The 18,729-nt window shown below is 45.0% G+C and overlaps 1 protein-coding gene across 7 annotated transcripts in view; it reads right to left on the reverse strand.

Moving 5' to 3' along the window:
* Positions 1 to 18,729, reverse strand: part of Nav2 (neuron navigator 2) — a 379,713-nt gene that overhangs the window by 152,413 nt on the left and 208,571 nt on the right. For all 7 annotated transcript variants that reach the window (XM_058576946.1, XM_058576948.1, XM_058576945.1 and 4 more), the window contains 4 exons: positions 16,468 to 17,569; positions 11,776 to 11,888; positions 5,691 to 5,799; positions 3,343 to 3,732 (listed from right to left, as the gene is read on the reverse strand). In XM_058576946.1, the coding sequence (XP_058432929.1) occupies positions 3,343 to 3,732; positions 5,691 to 5,799; positions 11,776 to 11,888; positions 16,468 to 17,569 (1,714 nt within the window). The remainder of the gene's footprint in view (positions 1 to 3,342; positions 3,733 to 5,690; positions 5,800 to 11,775; positions 11,889 to 16,467; positions 17,570 to 18,729) is intronic.

The following is an 18,729-nucleotide window of genomic DNA, read 5'->3' on the forward strand; positions in this document are numbered from 1 at the left end:
TCGATCCACTAACACTCATATATCAAGGCTAAGTTTCCATTAAGCCAAATACCTAAGATGTAAATTTTCATCATTTCATTGTTGCCAAGTGTCTGGATACTTGGGTATGATAGCTAGATCCTGGCTGAAATTTTGTGTCTTCATTAGATATTTGTCATTTATATGACACAACCTCAGGAAGAAGTCTAACTATAGAAGGTTAGAACCATGTTTACACCTGGTATGGTGGCACACACCTGGAATCCCAGTTACTCAGGAGGCAGAGGCAGGCCTGGTCAACTTAGTGAGATCCTGTCTCAAAATTTATTAAGGACTGGGGATATAGTTCAGCAATAGATAAGTTCAATCCCCAATACCAGAAATATAATAAAATCAAAATTTAAATTAAAAAAAAGAACCCTCACATTTAGTGCTTTAAGGCTTAAGGAAATTAAATGACATGCCTAATGTCACAGGGCTCAGTTTGTTTTTCCCCGATTCCATCAATGGCCTCACCAACGACTGACATCAGATTCTGAAGAACAGAACAAGTGACCAGCTTTTTGATGCTTACAACCTTGTCGTGTCTATGTACAGAAAAAGACATCAATAGGAAAGACACGAAGTGACTTGCCTTGAGCCCAGGAGGTAAAGGCAAAAGCTGACTTTCCCCAGTACATTCACAGATGCACACATGCTTAACAAGTGTCCTAGAATGATACTAGCAGAAGGAGCATTAAGTGTCATCTGGGCTATCCTTATTTTGAAGGTAAATTCCTGCAGTAAAAGGAGCAAGAGAAGAAAAACCAGACCAAAGTTCTCAGATTTCAGTAATTGGGTAGTTTGCTTACATTTCTGCACTTTTATCTAGGCCTGCTCTAAGCACTATCTCACATGCTAAAAATGTAAGCTTTGCAAAGCAGGAACTGAAATGTAAACACTTGGGCTTTTGTAGCAAGGGGAAGGCTCTGGTGTGGGTGGCCAGGGAAACCAGGAGTTTCTCCCTGTGACACCACTAAGAGTTTGGAGTGTCCCAATGTCTCCACCTTGTGGACAGTGCCAAAACTACATCAAAATTAATTCACTGACCAGTTAGGATTGAAAGACTGGTCCAGCAATAAAATGAGGTCTCTGTTACAGTATTCAAAGGAGTCAAAGTAATTAGGATTTTAGAGTAGTAGAGTGAATTGAGAATTAATGATGATAAAATTTGGGATTATGCTAGATACCAAAAGTCTTCCAAACAATTATAAAAGATTAAATTGTGTGCAATTCACTTTTATGAACAGGTGTATATTACTATTCTTCACATTTATGGAAAATTAGGAATGCAAAATATGCTCTAAGTTGACCAGATCACTTAATTTATCAGTGCATCAGCTTTCCCAGCAGTTCCAGATAGCAGAAATTTGTTAAATCATTAAGAGTCTGGTGGCTTTCATTTTCAAAGATTTTTACTACTACAAAGGAAAGCACCTCAGTTACAGCTTGGAATGTCTGGAATGTAGCCCTAAGGCTCTGGTGTTGAAGCCTTGGTCCCCAGCTGGTGGTGCTATTGGCAGGTGGTGGAGACTTCTGGGGGCAGGGCCTACGTGGAGGAAGTAAGTCAATGAGGTGTGTTCTTGAAGGGAATATCTAGTCGCTGGCCTCTTTCTCCCTCTTTTCTTCCTGGCTGCCATAAGGTAAGCAGCTTTGCTCCACCACATGCTCCCCACCATGCTGTTCTGCTTCACCACAGGAGTGGAAACAATGGAGCCAAGTCATCTTGGGCCACATCTCTGAAACCATAAGCCAAAATAAATCTTTTCTCCTTTAAGTTGACTTATCTCAGGTATTTTGTCACAGCAATGGAAAGTTGATTAGCACAACTGCTATGCCTATGCTTCTAATTAGATAAAAGAACAATTTTAGTCATACAGACAGAGCTATGCAAAATTTAAAAATTTTTGAAATAAACTCTAGCAGTTGTGCTATTTCAATGCAGCAGTACAGTGCTAGGCAAGAGCGTTCCATGTGGTTAAGAATGATGAGCCACTGGCCACGGGCTCTGCCTCTTGACAGCTGCATAATCATGGCAAGTTATTGGACTTGCCTTCTTGAACTTCAGTTTCCTCATCTATAAAATGGGGATTATGAGATCATTCACTTCAAAGGACTGCTGTGAGGACAGAGCAAGATAATACATGTAGAGCACCCGCACCCTTCTCCGCACATCACAGGGGAGTTGGCTATTATTAAAATTGTGAAAATACTGACTCACCCAGGGGGTTCCTGACTATCATTTTCATGGAAATGAGTGGCATGATTATTCTATTCCTGATTTTCCTTATATGTAATTTTCATCACTAGAACCATTTAGAGGTGGAAAAGACCTTGGAGAACTTTTGGACAAGTCCCGTTGATAAATTAAGAAGCCTCAGTCAAGTGAGATAAAGAAACACACCTTATTTGTGCAGTGATCTCAAAGTGAAGCTACAAACAGGAAGCCAGGCCTCATCTACACGAAGCCGTGACACGCTCATCTAAAAGGTCCTTAGTAATCTCTCATCACTATCCTTAACTTTACACATGAACCAATCAAGAAACAGGCGGTTAGGGTTTGTTCCTTCGTTCACCGGCCCTTGGGCTCATTAATTCAGCTTTATTTATAAGCTCCTATTGTGTCATTGCAGAAGTGATTCCGTGATGAAGAAGCAAGGCAATACTCCAGCTTCATGGTGCAACAGGTTGCAAGTACCAGAGGGCAGGGAAACAATTAGGTTAGCACCCAACACAGGGTGACAGAGGTAACTGGCGCAGGGGCAGGACACAAACTACTTCAAACTAAGCGGTCAAAAAGGGCCCGTTCACAGAGGTGTCAACTGAGCAGCAAGTGGAAACTAGCTAGGTAGAGTTCTGGAAGCAGAATCCAGGACCAGAAATGAGTGCAAAGGCTGTTTTTTGGAAGATGGAAGAATGGAAGGAGCTGCAGCAGGGAGAGAGCAAGGTGGGGGAAGACTGATTAGGTTGGAGAAGCAGGTAGGGCCAGGTCCCTCAGGACTGGGTAGGCCATCCTAAAAGGTGGGGACGCAGCTCAGTGCAAGGTTTGTTTAAGGGACCGAGGTGGCAGGTTTGTTTTCCAGTGTCACTCTGGCAGCTGGTGGGGACTTGAGAGTTACCAGCCAAACCTGTCAACCCAGGTGTTCTGACTCAGCCCAGCAGTGTCCCTGCCACGCCACGCAGCCTCCAACACAGACGGCAGAAACTGAGGCAGCCAGAGTGATCTGCTCCAAACTGAAGTAAAGGCTGTGCAAAAGGGAAAGCAGGGGCCAAGGCTTCTCCCGCTTGGCTAAACGACAGACAGGAGCCCAGGCACTCACTCACCCGCTGGTGATATCATCAGCTCGGATGTTCTTGCTGAGGACGTCTCCATCACTCATGTAGCCAGGGGCATCCATGCTGATGCCCTCCAGGTCCACCTCATCTCCTGCCTTGTCTGACACATCCACGTGGCAGATGCTGCTGCCCCTGGAGGCCAGCTGCCTCCTCAGGGGGGCGGAGTACACATAGCGGCCTGACTCGGTGCTGATGAACCGGCTGGCGTTGGCTCGAGGTGGGTACCCGTTGCCCATGGAGGGGGCGTCTCCTGCCTGAAGCCGAGGACTGGACTGGCCAAGTCTCCAGGACAGAGGGGTGGGCCTCCCCGTCAAGCTGAGAATGCTACGGCCACTTATCTCTGTGGTGACGTTGGTATCGAACGTTGTTTCCAATGTGCTAAAAACATGAAAACAACCAGGGTTAGACCCTAACATGCCTAGGATCCTCTGTGGTTTGTACGTGGTTTAATTTTTTTTTTAGAATTATAAAGAATTCCTTCTATATAAAGTATATAAGAGGCACCAGGTACCACGGAATGTATTTCCTCCGCTAAAGATGGTGAAAAAGGGAAGTTGCACGTCTATGCAATGATCTAAAAGGGCCAGGAGACCTTTTCCCTGATGAAAAGTATAGCATCCTGTCCCAATGACTTTAATTAAACTACTGGAATATTCTTTCCAATTCAGGAAAGGAAATGGAGAATGCTGAACCAACAAAGACACAGCCTAAAGGTTCCTGACTGCCCTTTCGTTTGAGAATTGCTGCTCTTTTCCTTTAGGGAAGGATGCACCAGTCTATCTGAAGTTCCTAATGCCATATCTCACATCCTTAGTCCCTCCCAGCTGAAGAGAGGGTACTGCTCTCATCCTCTAACCCTCCAAGGTCCATTTCCCCCAGACCTTTGCTTCTCCTACTCTTTGTACTTTTTGACCCAAAAGACTGGCCAATGCCAGGGCTAATAAATCATGTCACATGGGTGGGAATCTTCCAGGAAACTAAGCTCATCCTTAGGCATCAGAAAGACCCTTTATGCTCCTTCATCATCGGAGCCCTGCATGCTCTGTGCGTGATCAAGCAGATCATCTGTATCTTCTTAGAATAGCAGTCAGCTTTCCTAAGTGGGCACGGAGTGAGATTCTGTCTTGCAGAGAAAAAAAACCATTGAGGCTTTTTCTCCTGTCATAATTATATCCTAGTTCAAGCCCATAGATCCATCAAAACTAATGCTGCATCAACATTAAGTCAGTGTCAGTGATTATGGTGGGAAAAAGGAAAGGTTTTGTATCTAATCATAGAGTCACATGACCTAGCATCTGGCTGCATGTCCTTTAAATACCCAAGGGCTTAAGAGGCGTCACCCCAAAGCCCCCAAGTTCATTTGGAAGAACCTGTTTGGCTCCTGGAGCTGTTTTTGCACCTCCCTACCCCAATCCTGGAAGTGGCCTGACTTTCTTCATATTGAACCCCTTGGTGCTATTGAAGACAGAGCCCATGGCGTTAAATCCCATCTGCAAAATTGCTGGCTGGGGGAAGCCTGATGTCTCCTCCCTACACTCAATTATCAAAGGGAAAAAAAAAAAAGAAATAAAAACTGCAACTAGAGAAGCAATAGAGACTTCAGAGTTCAGCAGGGGAAACTGAACTTCTCTTTGATTTCTTTTTTTTTTTTTTTTTTTGCAGGGCTGGGAATTGAACCCAGGGCCTCGAACATACTAGGCAAGCACTTTACCACTGAGCCGCACCCCCAGCACCCCCAGCCCTTCTCTTTGATTTTCAAAGCCAAACACAAACTGTAAAACCTCCTTGTGCCAAAATCACAAAGGATATCCCAGGTGGTGCCCTCTTCAACTTCTTGCTGCGCAAAGGAAACAACCTGATAAGTGTTTCCAACGTAATCCGTCCAACTAAATCATAGTTAACATGATCATAGGTGGTTATCAGCATTTCCTTACACGCCTGATGATGCACGTGCATGACCAACAATATCGTGGGCTGTTGGATATCAGAAGACTGGGGAGGGATTCAAGTTATTCAACTTATCACACAGGTCAGGCTCAGTTCACCTGCTCCTTTTAACTGCAGGATATAGTTGTGGGAAATGTGAGTAAAGAGAAGTTGAAATACAGCTGCTCCACAGTGTCCTCCACGGAAAGGATTTAATAACCTTCCACTTTGGAGGAGGAATCTCTCTTTTTGCTCCCTCTCCTTCTCTTCGGTGTGTTGTCTGGCCTTCTCTCTGCTAGCATATTTGGGGAGCCAGGTTATTTCTTCCACTACTAACTAAATCACTTTTCAGATGGCAGTGAAAACCAACCTCCCAGCTAGTTCTACAAACCAGCTCACACTGCAGATACCTGTGTGTAACCTGAGTTCCCCGTAAACTGGACATGGTTTCCTCCAAATTCTGCCGCAGGTCAGCGATGTTCTTCACTGTCCGCAGCCGCCGAGCCTCAGGATCTTCCCCTGGAAAGATGAAAGTTAAGATTAGTTTAAATTTTAGCCAGCCCTAGTGGTGCACACCTGTCGTCCCAGCAACTCGGGAGGCGGAGGCAAGAGGATCACAAGTTCAAGGACAGCCTCAGCAACTTAGTGAGGCCCTCATCAACTTAGCAAAATAAAGAATAAAAAGGGCTGAGGTTTTATAGCTCAGTGGTAAAGCACTCCTGAGTTATCCCTAGTACTACCCGCGCAAAAGCAGTGTAACTTTTTGATTGACTGTAAAGTTCATGAAAGCAATAAGCAAATATATTTGTGACTATAGCCAGGTTTCAGCTATTGGTGCTAAATAAGGATTTGAAAGTGGATGATTGACTGAACAGATGCCCAGAGGAGGCTGTTAAATTCATGGAGATTCCTCCTCCAGTTTCCTCTGGAAGTCGATCAAGTTCAACTTGAGGAAAATGCAAAGCGCCTTAGTTGGAGATGTAAACGTACTCTCGCATGGTTTCTAATGAAGACAGGTCAGGACTGAGCACTCCCCAGTCATTTTCTGCCCTTCAAAAGTGTGTGTGGCACTGTTCTCTCACCTATTGGTGATATACACATCTGTCTTCCAGCTCTGCTTTACAAAAAGAGCTCACAGTGGCTCAAGGACTTGCACTTGTTAACCACAAGTGATTCTACAGACAGGTTTGCTTTCTCCCTTGTCAGATGGACTGTGGCACCTCAGATTCTACCTCCCCTGCTTACTGGCTGCATGATTAGCTGTGGGAAAGGTGCTGGTCTTCTCCTTCTTTCTGATTCCATCTTCCTAAAATGAGCATAGTAATAGTACTGACCGCATAGGGCAGCTGGGGAAGCAAACCAGGCTAAGATCCTGAGGTCCCTTTGCATAGTGCCCAATACATCCAGCTAGTGATGTAGAGCAGGGAGCCACCAAGAAACAGCTGGGCTTCTCTTTGGCAGAACCACAGAATTCCATTCTCTGGGAAAGATTTCCATGAGACACTTGGCCAAGCAGAGTTCAGGCTCGCGCTAACGTGCCGTAAGAAACACGCCACCCACAAGCTAGGAAGAGACGTGCCTCTCAGCACAGCCCTGTTTCAGGTTCTCTGGCTACGCCATTGCATTCAGCCTCACAAGGGGATGAGAAGAGGAGAAGAACTATAATCCTGATTAAAGGGATCGAACATTTTCCTCCTCAGAGTAATTTCAGGGAGGGCTGAAAAGCCTGGGGAACCAAAATCAAGGGTCCTGCAAAGCCTATGACTATTTTCAAGGGTTGAGCAACATTTTAAAAGAATTCCTCCTACAGAACACAGTATGTGTTGGCAGCAGCAAGTGGGATTTTCATTAGATGCCAAGTAGAAGTTCCAGTAACTATCACTAATAGGGCAACAGGGCATCTAAGATATACTGCAGAATTAGGCTTCTCTTCTGATAATAACAACTTCCTCAGGTTGTTCTCGGCATGATGGTGCTGGGGGTCTGGAGGATGGAGAAAAGGACAGCCATTGGGCTTTTATGGAGGAAATTCACTACAGTCAACTCTCTAATCTTAAAAGTGCAACTGTTTTCAATTATCTGCCCCCTTTTAACCCAGAGGAATTGAAAAAGCATTTTTTTTCTTATCTGAACAGTGCTTGGATTTCCCACACAAGTCTTTAAACCACACACATATATATATATATACATATGTTTTTAAAAGAAGGCAGTGGTAAAGGTCAATTTTACCCCCTTGTGGCCTTGAACAAATATCATTGCATGTATCTCCTGGGCCTCCAATTAAATCTCTCTTATTGCCAGTTTGGCCACATCATATCTGTGTAAAACTACCAAAAAGATACTGATCCTTTGGACAGGTCTAGGCCCTACAGTGAACATTTATTAGGAAGTCTAGGGACAACAGTTTTCAAATCAAGTCCAGTAATTAATACCCAAGAAGTATACTTACTTACCCACACCTTGATTAATGACATAGTTGCTTGTCTTAATTCTCCTTTAGAAATTCAAAGATTTGGGCTCGGTACTTGCCTATCTATCATGTGTGAGGCTCTGGATTCTACAGGAAGGAAAAAAGGAAAGAAGGAAAGAAGGAATTCAAAGATCTCTGAGCTGGAGATGTGTGTGCACCTTTACTTTTGGTAATCCCCATGCAAATATATAGATGCCTAAGAAATATTTATTGCCTAAAAAATGCTTGGTCAGCATAGGAAGAGAAAGCATGCGCTTTGCATTCCCATGAAGATGTGAATCATGGCCCTGTTTTTGTTACTCACTTGAACTTGAACAAGGCACTTAGTCTTTCAATTTCACCTGCAAAATGGAGTTAAAAACACGTTTCTCTAGAAGGGATTTGTACAAGAATCTGATAACACAGAACACATGATATACCCCCCCATAAAAGGAGAGCTCAGCAAATGTGCATGTCCTACTTCCCTCTTGGGGGTCCTGCAGGAGATGCTTGCTCCCCTCAGAGGCCCACTCTAGGGCAGATGGCCAGGGTCAGGTAGAAACACAGTGATCCACGAGGTGTACCTTGGAGACCACATCCTGTGTGGCCCACTATGCCTCCTCAGATACTAGCTGAAAAGTAAGACTTTCCCACCAACTCACAACTTACAACAAAAGTTAAAACACAACCAAGCTCTGTGGACATTGTGGGACCCTTTCAGCTCCTAGAGAGAGCTTAAAAACTAAGTTAGCTATGCCACGTCTACACGCAGCTCAGAGAAAGCTCACCCTCAAGCCACAGACTGTTGCAGAGAGAGCCCCATGTTCTGACCCTTAATGACCGAGTTTGTAGGATGTCACAGTGTTAGAAAAAGAAGATGAAGGAACCTGGGATGTTGACCTGGAAGAGCATAAGGGGCACGCTGCAGCATAGAAAATGATGGCAACTGTCTATGGGCTGCAGGAGGTTGAATGATATCCAGGGAAGAGAAATAGAAGGATAAAAAACTCCATTTTTTTTAGGTTAAAAAAAAAAAGAGAGAGAGAGGAAGAACCTTTGTGTCACAAAAAAATATTTGAGTCAAAGCTGAAAGAGAACCTGTCAGAAAGCTATAGGAAGGACTCGTGTCCTGGATGTTAAGGTGTATATGGTGCCTTCTAACTCCACAACCCAAGATGCACTTTTCAATTGTGATGCAATGTCCATGGAGACACACCATGGGAAGACCCATCCATGCATCAAGAAGGGGAAGAGCTAAGCAACTGGTCAAAGGCGCTCATAAAAACATCACTCAGTCATTTTGAGGTAGAACAGAAGACATAAGGATGGGCAGAGAAGAGACATGTGGGACAAATGAGAGTGGTGATTCAAAGTCCAGACCCAAAGTCCACTTTCATATGGGTTCAAAGTCCAGATTAAAAGGTCATTTTCACAAACTCTGGTCATAAACAGCACTGTTAAGTCAATCATTAGGCCTTATCTACAGGTCCATAAATAATTTTCTTCCTGTCTTGGACCTAGAAGAAAAGCAGGTCTAAGAATGCCTTTGCTCAACAAGTCAGTATTCTTTATCTCGAGGATCTGATGACTTCATCTATACACCCAGTGGGCCATCAAACTCTCAGTGTTACAACAGTGAGGTACTGTCTGCATTCAACAAGCAGAACAATAAATTTCTCTGGTGGAGAAATGATTAGCAAGTTTTCATAAAAAACAAAGAAGAAAATAATTGCCCCTGGTAGGCAATGGTTAACACGTCCAGTTACCAACACAATGGAGGGCTGAAAACACCCTCTTAGACCACGTCTCTGCACTATAGAGTCCACAGGTATAAATATGCCCAGCTGAAATGTAGCTAGTGCATTCCTCTCCCACACCCACACTCCATCCTGTCTCCCAGAGTGTGTACTTCTTCCTTTTTCTCAATAAACCCAATCTGTGTCTCACTTTGACCCATCCCTAAACTCCTGTCCATGATGATAGCAAGGACCCTCATGGCCTGAGTTGAAGTCCACCTTCCTTTTGGGGAACTTCCTCAGGAACCCCCTATCCTGGTGCCAATTTCAAGTGATGGCCTGTGGACAAATTAAGTTCAACCTTATGCCACTCAGTGTCTCCATTAAAAAAAAAAAAATCCATACTATAGTCACATGTGTTTTCTACTGCTTAAATGTAAAGATGAGTCACCCTGCCTAAAGGAATTTTCACTAGCAGCCAGCTCCATTTAGCACCAGAGAGTACATGACCAGGTAAACCTGGCTGTGCAAATTGCTGCCTCAACCACTGGCAACACGTCAAGCTTCTGAGTTCTGACTTGGCTGCACAGTCTTGTGGTACAGGAGACACCGGAAGGAGGAGGAAAATTGGTGAAAGAGCCAAGGCTGAATATGTTGCTCTGAAACCTAAGAAACATCTGGAATATTCTCTGGATACTGGCTTTGCTTTTCAAATACCGATTTTTCTGAGACTCAATATCTGACAGGAGCCCACACTACTCCATGGGATACATAACTGATCCCCGCCTGGCTCTTTTGATGTGTGCACACAGAACATGATCTGGAATGTGTATGGAGACCTGAGCAATCATCTGAACCTCATGTGCCTCTCCCTGGTCATTTTCCTATACTATCCATGAGCTCATGTGTAAGGGAGCTATAAGCTTTGCACAGGACATAATACCAATCCTGAATGTGGGGCCTTACCCATTAGCTAGCTTGCTTATAGATGCATTGAGGACTCTCTGCACCATCACTACACCCAGCCAGTGGACTCAGAAGGGAATGGTTAATGGTTAGGTCGCCCAGAGCCTCTGGATAGTTAAACTCAGAGCTAATGATCAGATGGGTAAACTTCAATCCCATGGGCTGCAGACCAATTCCACAGCTGCAGTGAGGTTATTAAAATGGTATAGTCAAGGATAATAAATGAATTTTAAACATGGATTCAATTTTCAACCCAACTCTGGAAGTGGCAAGATAGGAGATAAACGATACAACCACTGCCCTGACGGGAAGCCACTGGTACAGAGCATGAAGCTTGGGGACAGGAAAGGGGGACTAAAAAGGAGGAAGATGGAGAAGGTGGGAAATGGAGAAGGTGGGAGACGGACAAGGTGGGCTTGGAACATACCACAGTAAGAATTCTAAATCATGAGCTGGAGATGTAGTTCAGTGGTACAGCATGTGCTTATTAGCACACAAGAGGCCCTGGGTTCAATCCCCAGCATCAAAAAGAAAGAAAAAAAAAATCAAAACCAGATATGACCTCTCTCCTTTATATTAAGAATGTGATGTGCCGGGCACAGTGGTTCAGGCCTATAAACTCAGTGACCGAGGTAGGAGGATTGCAAGTTCTAGGACAGCCATGGCAACTTAGAGGGTCTGTCTCAAAATAAAACATAAAAAAAGCTGGGAATGTAGTTCAGTGGTAGAGCATCCCTGTGTTCAAACCCCAGTACCAAAAAAAAAAAAAAAGAGATACTTTAACATTAAGCTGTGGAATTAACTACATAACAAGTGTATTTTATGTTTTTATATCATATAATATCCCTAAAATAATAAAAATTGTTCATAATTAAATAAAATTTGAGATATTTTATGTTTTTGGTAAAAGCAACATGCTAAAATCTTCTTTCTAATTAATGGAAAATGCTAACATATGGTAATTTGTACCTCCACAAGAAATGAAAAAAATTCAAAATTTTTGAATTCCAAATCTTGTTGAAAAGCAACTTTATCTGAAGTGCAAACATGGAGATACATAGTTAAGTATCAGAGTAGCCCTGAGCCCCTAAGTGACATTGAATGTATCCTAAAAATAGAACTTGCCAACAAGTATGAGTCTCATTTACAATTCTGGGGAGGAGTGAGAGGTTGTGAAAGAGAGGGGAAAAGGAAAAAAGGAAAGAAGGAAAATAATTGGGAGGGTAAGAAAGTTTGTTCAGCTCCTCAGTCAATTCCATCAGGTAAGCCAGAAGATTCCTACAGGCTGCTGCTTTGGAAGCTCCATCACCAACAGATGCAGAATTTCTGGGGCTCCACACTTACCAGTCAGTTCCTCCAGAGCAGGCTGTCCACTCTTGGTGTAGTGACTAGGCTCTGTGTTCACACCCGCTGGGCTGGACTCGGCCGTGACATTCCCCTCGGTGTCCGTCTGGGACCTTCACATACAAACCAGAACAAACACACTTGTCAGGAGAGGTAAATACTACATCTGGCTGGCCACAGCACTCACCATCACCTCTTTCAGCAAGATGTTTTAGAACCGAGCAGATCAGCAGACTGACACTAAATAATTCATTAGCCACACATGGAGCAATGTCCTAAGAACAGAGAGAGCCACCGAACTGGAAAAGATGAAATATCCACTGCCCAAATGGAGAGATTCTGTCATCCCTCACTATGAAATGATTTTCTGACCCCTCCTCTGGGAGCTAGGTCTAGCCAAATACAACGCTGGAGGGTGCTGGGTGGTTTGGATAATTTAACCTATGCCAAAAAGCAACTCCCAGGTAACCAGCAATACCAGCAAGTCAAGCATAAAGATGACTCCACTGACGCCCCCTCTCCCCGCCCCCCGGCAATCCTCCTGACATGGTTCTCTCTGAAAAGGTGACTGTAAAACCAGTCAGGAGTGGATGCCAAGCAGCTGTGTTTGCCCTCCAGGTCTCTGATTCAGAGCTCAGATCTTCTGACATGAAAGGTCTCACTGATCATAATTTCAACACTTGACTGAAATCTGTACTTCCCCAAACCTTCTCCAGGCCCTTATTTGTCAAGCAAATTGAGGCAACAGCTTCATGCAACCCTTTCTTGCCACAACTACCTGGGCTCATTCAGGCATAACGTGCAATGTTATAATCGTGCTCAGATGCGTAATTAATGTGAGAGTATTAATTCATTACCATCCTGGACTGATTCAGCCAGATTTCACTGTCTATGAGGAAAGAGGGGTTCTTTTTTGTTGGTTTGTTTTGTTTTTGATGCTGGGAATTGAACCCAGGACCTTGTACACTAACACTGAGCTATTCCCCCCCCCCACACACGCACACATCAAACTCCCAAGAAAGTGCTTGATAAGAATGTAGATGGACCATGTGAGATGGACTGATAAACCACCCACCTATTCTTCCCCCCCTTTACCCTCCCACTGAGGTCATCCCGATTTCTGTTACCGTCAGCTTTACAGCGCTTTCTTAATCTCAGTATTCTTCTCTATTCCTCATTCAGAGGACAAGCCCTCCTCATCTCTGCATACGTCCTTTAAGCACCTTAAAACAGGTACCCCGTTTTTAGTCCAGAGGTTGCAAATAACAGCCAGGTGTAGGGACCAGCCCACACACGTATTCTTATTAGCATGCATAGGAATTTAAAGTTTCCAAAATTAATTTACTATTTAAAAATTTATATATTTCACACAAGAAATTATCTGGATATTTGCCTTCTCCCTGTAAAATCAAGGAAGTCTGGAGAGACTGAGCCCTTGTTCTTGCAGGGTGCCACCTGCTGGTGACAAACAGTAACTGTGCCTGCTAGAGATGTGGTACTTGGGCTCCCTCTGCCATAGCCCCACCCTCCGGGACCCACCCTTTTTGGACCCAAGCAGGCATCTGGATAGTGACCTCCATTCTGGACTCTTCCTAAGGCTGCTCTATTCCCACATGACCCTCCACTGGTATGTATAGTACTGATGTGATGCTGTCACCCTCTGATAAAGGCCTCCAAAGGTTCCCGTCATCTGTGGTGGATGATGCCCCATGTCATGGGACTCTTCTCTATTTCTAGCCCCATCTCCTACTGCTCCCACCCCTTTTGCCCAACTCTGCTCCACACATGGTGCCTTCTTTCCATTCCCGATCATACCCTGTTATTACTATGACCTTGGCCTCTAGGCCCTTCTTGCTTTTCCTTAAGTCCCCTCCTACCTTGCCTTCAAGGTGCAGTTACAGGATATCAGCCTGGAAGCCTTACCACTCTACCAGCTGATGTGTTTACCCCTGTGTTTCTACGGCTCCCTCCTTAGTCTCTTATCGCCTATTGGTTTTAATGTGACTGAATAAATCTTTTCTCAACTAGATGGAGAGTCTTTGCATGCAGTTAATTTAGTTCCTAACGCCGAGCACTGAGTAGGTGCTCAAGAAGGGCATGTTGATTGATAAATGAGAAATTTTCAAATTTATAAAGATGCTAAATATTGGAAGGAATGTTAGTCTTGCAATCTGAACATGCAGCTTCAAGTCTAGGGTCTATAACTTGGGAGTCATGCAAATTTGGAAAGTCACTTCACCTTTTCTGAACCCCAGAGCCCTCGTCTGCATGAGTGGCATAATAGCCATCTTCCTGACTACTACAAAAATCAAACATGACACGACACAAAAGCACATAGTAAAGTGACAGATGTGTTCACTGTTATTTCTGAAGTCATAACCATAATTCATCTTGAGTGGTTTTTAAAAACAATCTATCCTCCCTTCCTCTTTGGTTACATCTTTAACTGGCAAGGTGGTGGGGTGAGCCCTGTAAGTTATACAAGGAGCCACACATAAACTTGAGAGAGAATTTTAGAGCAGGAAGGGAATGTAAAGTACTTTTAAAATCCTCTAATCTAGTTCACTCTCCTTCCTTTGCAGATGAAAACAATGACGCTCGGGTGACTTAGAGAATCAGGAAAATATGGTGACTAAGAGCCTGGTTCCTCTAGTTAGACTCTGGTTTAAACATGAGTTCTTCTAGTTTTGAGCTCTGTGATGTGTAACAAGTTACTTAACTCATCTAAGCTTCAGTTTGCATGTACATCTGTAGTAAGGAGATTTGAGATGTAAGCTAGTTCATGGAGCTGGGGGAAAAATTCAGTGAGCTAAGGCATTGAAGGTCCTTAGCATGATCTTTGCACACTCTTAGTGCACATGCAATAGCTGTTCCTGCAACCAGGGCCCAACACCACAGAGGGTGTCAGGAGCTGAGAAAGGACAGGGCCCCCAGTGTCCCAACTCCTCTCTAGGTACTCTTCTTCCCAGACTCACCTAAAGAACAACCTCAGAGGGGGAGAGGACCTCACCCAGTGAGCATTCACATTAAGAGAGGACTGGCAGAGGCACATCCCAGAAGTTTTTCCTTCCTTTCTCACAAACATTTGTTCTTAATCATTATGAGCATTTTTTTTCCTCAAAACAAACTTGAAATAATAATAGTAATGTTAAAGGGTTTATAATCTTGCAAGTGATTAGTCAAAATAAAAAGTGGAATTGACAGTAATCAAAGACTGCCATATATTCTAGTTATGAGAATGCCAACCAAGAATCTGTGAAGAGTACTTTGTGCATTGCTTCAAGTCTATTAATGCTATTGGAATTATAAAACTTTCATGGGGAGCTATTCTTTGCATGCATACAGCTGGCTGAGCCATTATCTAAGCCTTGGCCCTTTTCTCAGCAGTGTTAGCAGAGCTGATGACTTGATTTAACAAAATAATAACCTTATCCCAATTAAAAAGATCCTTGTGACCCTCACTGAAGGGGAGGGCAAACAGAAGAAAACAAAGGAGGGGCCAGGTGAAACCTGACATCCCTCATTGGCTGGGCGCCAGCTGGCTTTACTATTGGCAGGAAATGTAATAGAGCTTACTAGAACACAATTTGGGAGGGAAGAGGGAATATCTAATTCTTTGGGGAATTATACAGATGTGGGATACTGAAAGTATGGTCATGAGCCTATGTACCTGAACAGATATGTACACACATATATGCACTTAGATTTGATGTGTGAATGTACATTTGGGCCCATACTCAAGTGTGACAGTTTTATGTTTCCATTCCTATGGGCGTATGAGTGTGTATAGAGCTGCCTATGTGTATGCACTTGGGGTGAGAGCTGTAAAATAAGAGGGTAAAATATGACATTCCACCCCTAGTCCCCTTTTGATATGTACAGGTGTTAATTCTTGTCCAGCTGGGTGATGTGGCCAAAGTCACTACATGTCTCCAGCACACCATTGAGTTGAATGCAGTGAGCAAAAGCTCTGGGGCTCCCTCAAGAGCAATGCTGAAAGGCTGCACTACCCAGAGTGCTCATGGATGTGCAGCACACCAGGAGCCCAGGGCACTCAGCAGCCAGAACCCCAGAGCGAGCAGCACCTGGCCCAAGGCCCCCAGAGGTCCTGTGGATGTACCATCAGAGACAGGGCTGGGAGGCTTATCCCCTCAGTCAACACAGGTCCTATTCTAGAACTGGTCCCTCCCTTACTACTCCCCTCTATTCAGTCTCCCCCTCAAAAAGCCCTAGCACACACAGGGACTGAGAGGATTGGGAAGTTCAAGACCAACACTGCTATGAGAAGTCGTGTCGATTGCTCAGCAAGGTGGTTTTCATGGTTTCTTTTAAAGTTTGTGTAGGATGTATTATGGCTTATGCTGGGTGACACCAAACTGCCCAGCCTACACATTCAGGACTTCATGCTGTGGCTGCTCCTGAAATGCCTTGGTCCCCAAAGCCTGTTCCCTGCTCATGCTGGGAACAGCTCACATTTTACTTCTCTTTAGTCTTTCTCTGACCTTCCCCAATCACACCATGGGAATTGTCCCCTCCAGTGCACCGTACATGCCTCTATATGGTTGAATCACATGGTACCTTAGTGCTTGTTTGTTCTTGGAGGGCAGTCACAACCCCACCCTCACAGACAAAGAATCCACCAACCAGGCTCTTTACCTGGTGGCCCAAGAAGGCAACGTGTGCTGTTCCTACCTGTACAGGAAAGGTGCAACCGTGGCAGTGTTGGGGTGGTTGTATTGCTGCTGTGGCTGAGGTAGCTGGACACTGACGGTATTGCTTCCTGTGGTCTGGGTGGTCCCAACGGATCCACTGACAGTCTGGCTGCTGATGCTGTGGTTCAGAGTGGCCCCTCCTGGGCCTTTTCCCTCTGAGGACGCCAGGCTGGAGGAGGAACTGGAGTGTCTGCCATCTAACTGGGGCTTCTGTGGGGGGAGACCAGAGCTTGGCTTGCTGCTCCGGTTCCGCTCCCCTTCCTTGGGAGGCACAGGGGCACTTGGGGACTTCCCGGGCATGCTCTTCATTCCTGGTTTTGGTATTCCACTATGGGATGGGGCTGTGGCTTCTTTCTTGGCACTGCTGAGCTTCCCCCCTTTGGGGATGAAACTGGCGATCTTGGAGGACTTTTTTGGCATCTCGGTCATAGCTGTTCCACTGGGCTCTTCCTTGGGCTCCTCCTTGAGGTCTGGCCTGTCCGTCACCGAGGCTCTCTTGGTGAGGTCCTTGCCTTTTTCCTTCTCCTTCTCCCGCTGCTGTTTCTCCTTTTCTTTCTCACTGCCTTTCGGAGAGCTCTTCTTGTTGGTCAGTGCCCGGCTGAAAGTCCGCTGGGCGATGCCCTTGAGTGCAATCTTGGGGCTGCTGGATGTGGAACCCGTAGTGGACAGGGCACGGCCAGCAGCCTCCAGCTCTTCGCTCTCTTCGAAGCTGGGTAGGATCTCCAGCCGCTCACAGCTTGTGTCTCGGGACCCTGGCCCCTCACCTGCCTTGGAGCCCCCTTTACTATTGAAAAGTTTTAGCTTTTCCAGCATGGACTTCTGGTTGTTGGGGGCTGGTTTCATGGCTTCTGGTGTGGGCCTGGGGGTCTCGGGCCCAGGAGGCTTCACTGAGAGCATGGATGATGTGGCACTGTGCTTTACGCTCAGGGACTTGCTGCGCCAGGGCTTGGAGGCAGCACCGGGCTGGGGGATGGCTGAGGAAGTGCTGCAATTAGCGGGGATGGAGGGGCTGCTGCTCTCCAAGGAAGCAGGTGCATTTTCGCTCATTCCGGGGTGGGAGGAGGCTGAGCTTGCCAATGGCTCTGCAGAGACAGGAAGGGAGGGAGACCTGAATCATATCTGCTGACCTGTTTCAGAGATATGGGAAGGCTGGCCAGGGCTGCAGAGCCAATCACTCCCAACCCAAATGCAGTACGGCTCCATTACCTGCTTTGTGGATTATCTGTGGTTAACATCTAAATCCTAGCTCAACTTTCTCCTATTCTCCACCAAGCATAGTCCACGCCTCTCCTCCCTACACCCCATCACATTTTGATGCCGAGCACTGTGCGAATGCAGACCAATCTTCACAGTAACATGCAAAGAGCATAATTAAGAATATAAATCTACCAAAAAAAAAAAAAAAAAAAAAAACAAACCCAAAAGCAAAAACCCTTACCAACATCAACCACCACAGTGATGTAAGAAACCTGCAGGAAATATTCACAACTTTGAATTATTCAACCTATAGTTCCATTTTACCAGTTATGCAAAAGAATCAAGAAGTATTAATTATTAGTAACTTTTAAGGAAACAATGTAGCAGAGACATTAAAATAAAACACACACACAACCTAGAAAGGAAGGAGAAACTGGGAAGAATCATTAGAGAAGAATGATTATCCTCAAAAGTTGTTAAATCCTATCAAAGCATGGAAGTTTTTTAAAAGAGTCACAGACATGATTCACGTTAAACATTGAAAAAAAAAAAAGAACATTTTTTTTTTTTTTTTTTGCTTTAAGAGCACAATCTATGCACATGGTTTCCCTGAAGGCAAGAAAACATACAGGTCATCTGAAAGTCAAGGCTTCCCCCTGGCGCTCAGTGAGTGCTTCCCTGGCCAGAAGCTTTTCTCAGAAATTCCTCAAAATATCTCCAAACAAGGGCCAGAATTATTCTGGGAAGTATAGACTCCAACAGGCAGTTCTGCTAGCCACCGAGGTGGCCTGGTGGCCATAGAAATGAGTACTGCAGCCCTCTTCTTCAGGCAGCACTGGATGATGCAGCTCTGTCTCCCTGATAAGGCAGCTGATGGGGAAAGCAGAGGGGGACATGGAGGGCATCCTGGGCAGGGCCCAGTGCTCTCATACCCCAGGACCCACCATGCAGAGCAGACAGGATGTGTCCCTTCAGCCCCTGAAGAATGCATATGCATCTGTAAAGTCACAATGACAGGACTTACCTAGCAGCAGCCACTCTCTCC

Source organism: Marmota monax, unplaced genomic scaffold (genome assembly GCF_021218885.2).
Source record: "Marmota monax isolate L192 unplaced genomic scaffold, Marmota_monax_Labrador192_F-V1.1 WCK01_AAM20220418_F8-fsc00061, whole genome shotgun sequence".
Classification (NCBI taxonomy): domain Eukaryota; kingdom Metazoa; phylum Chordata; class Mammalia; order Rodentia; family Sciuridae; genus Marmota; species Marmota monax.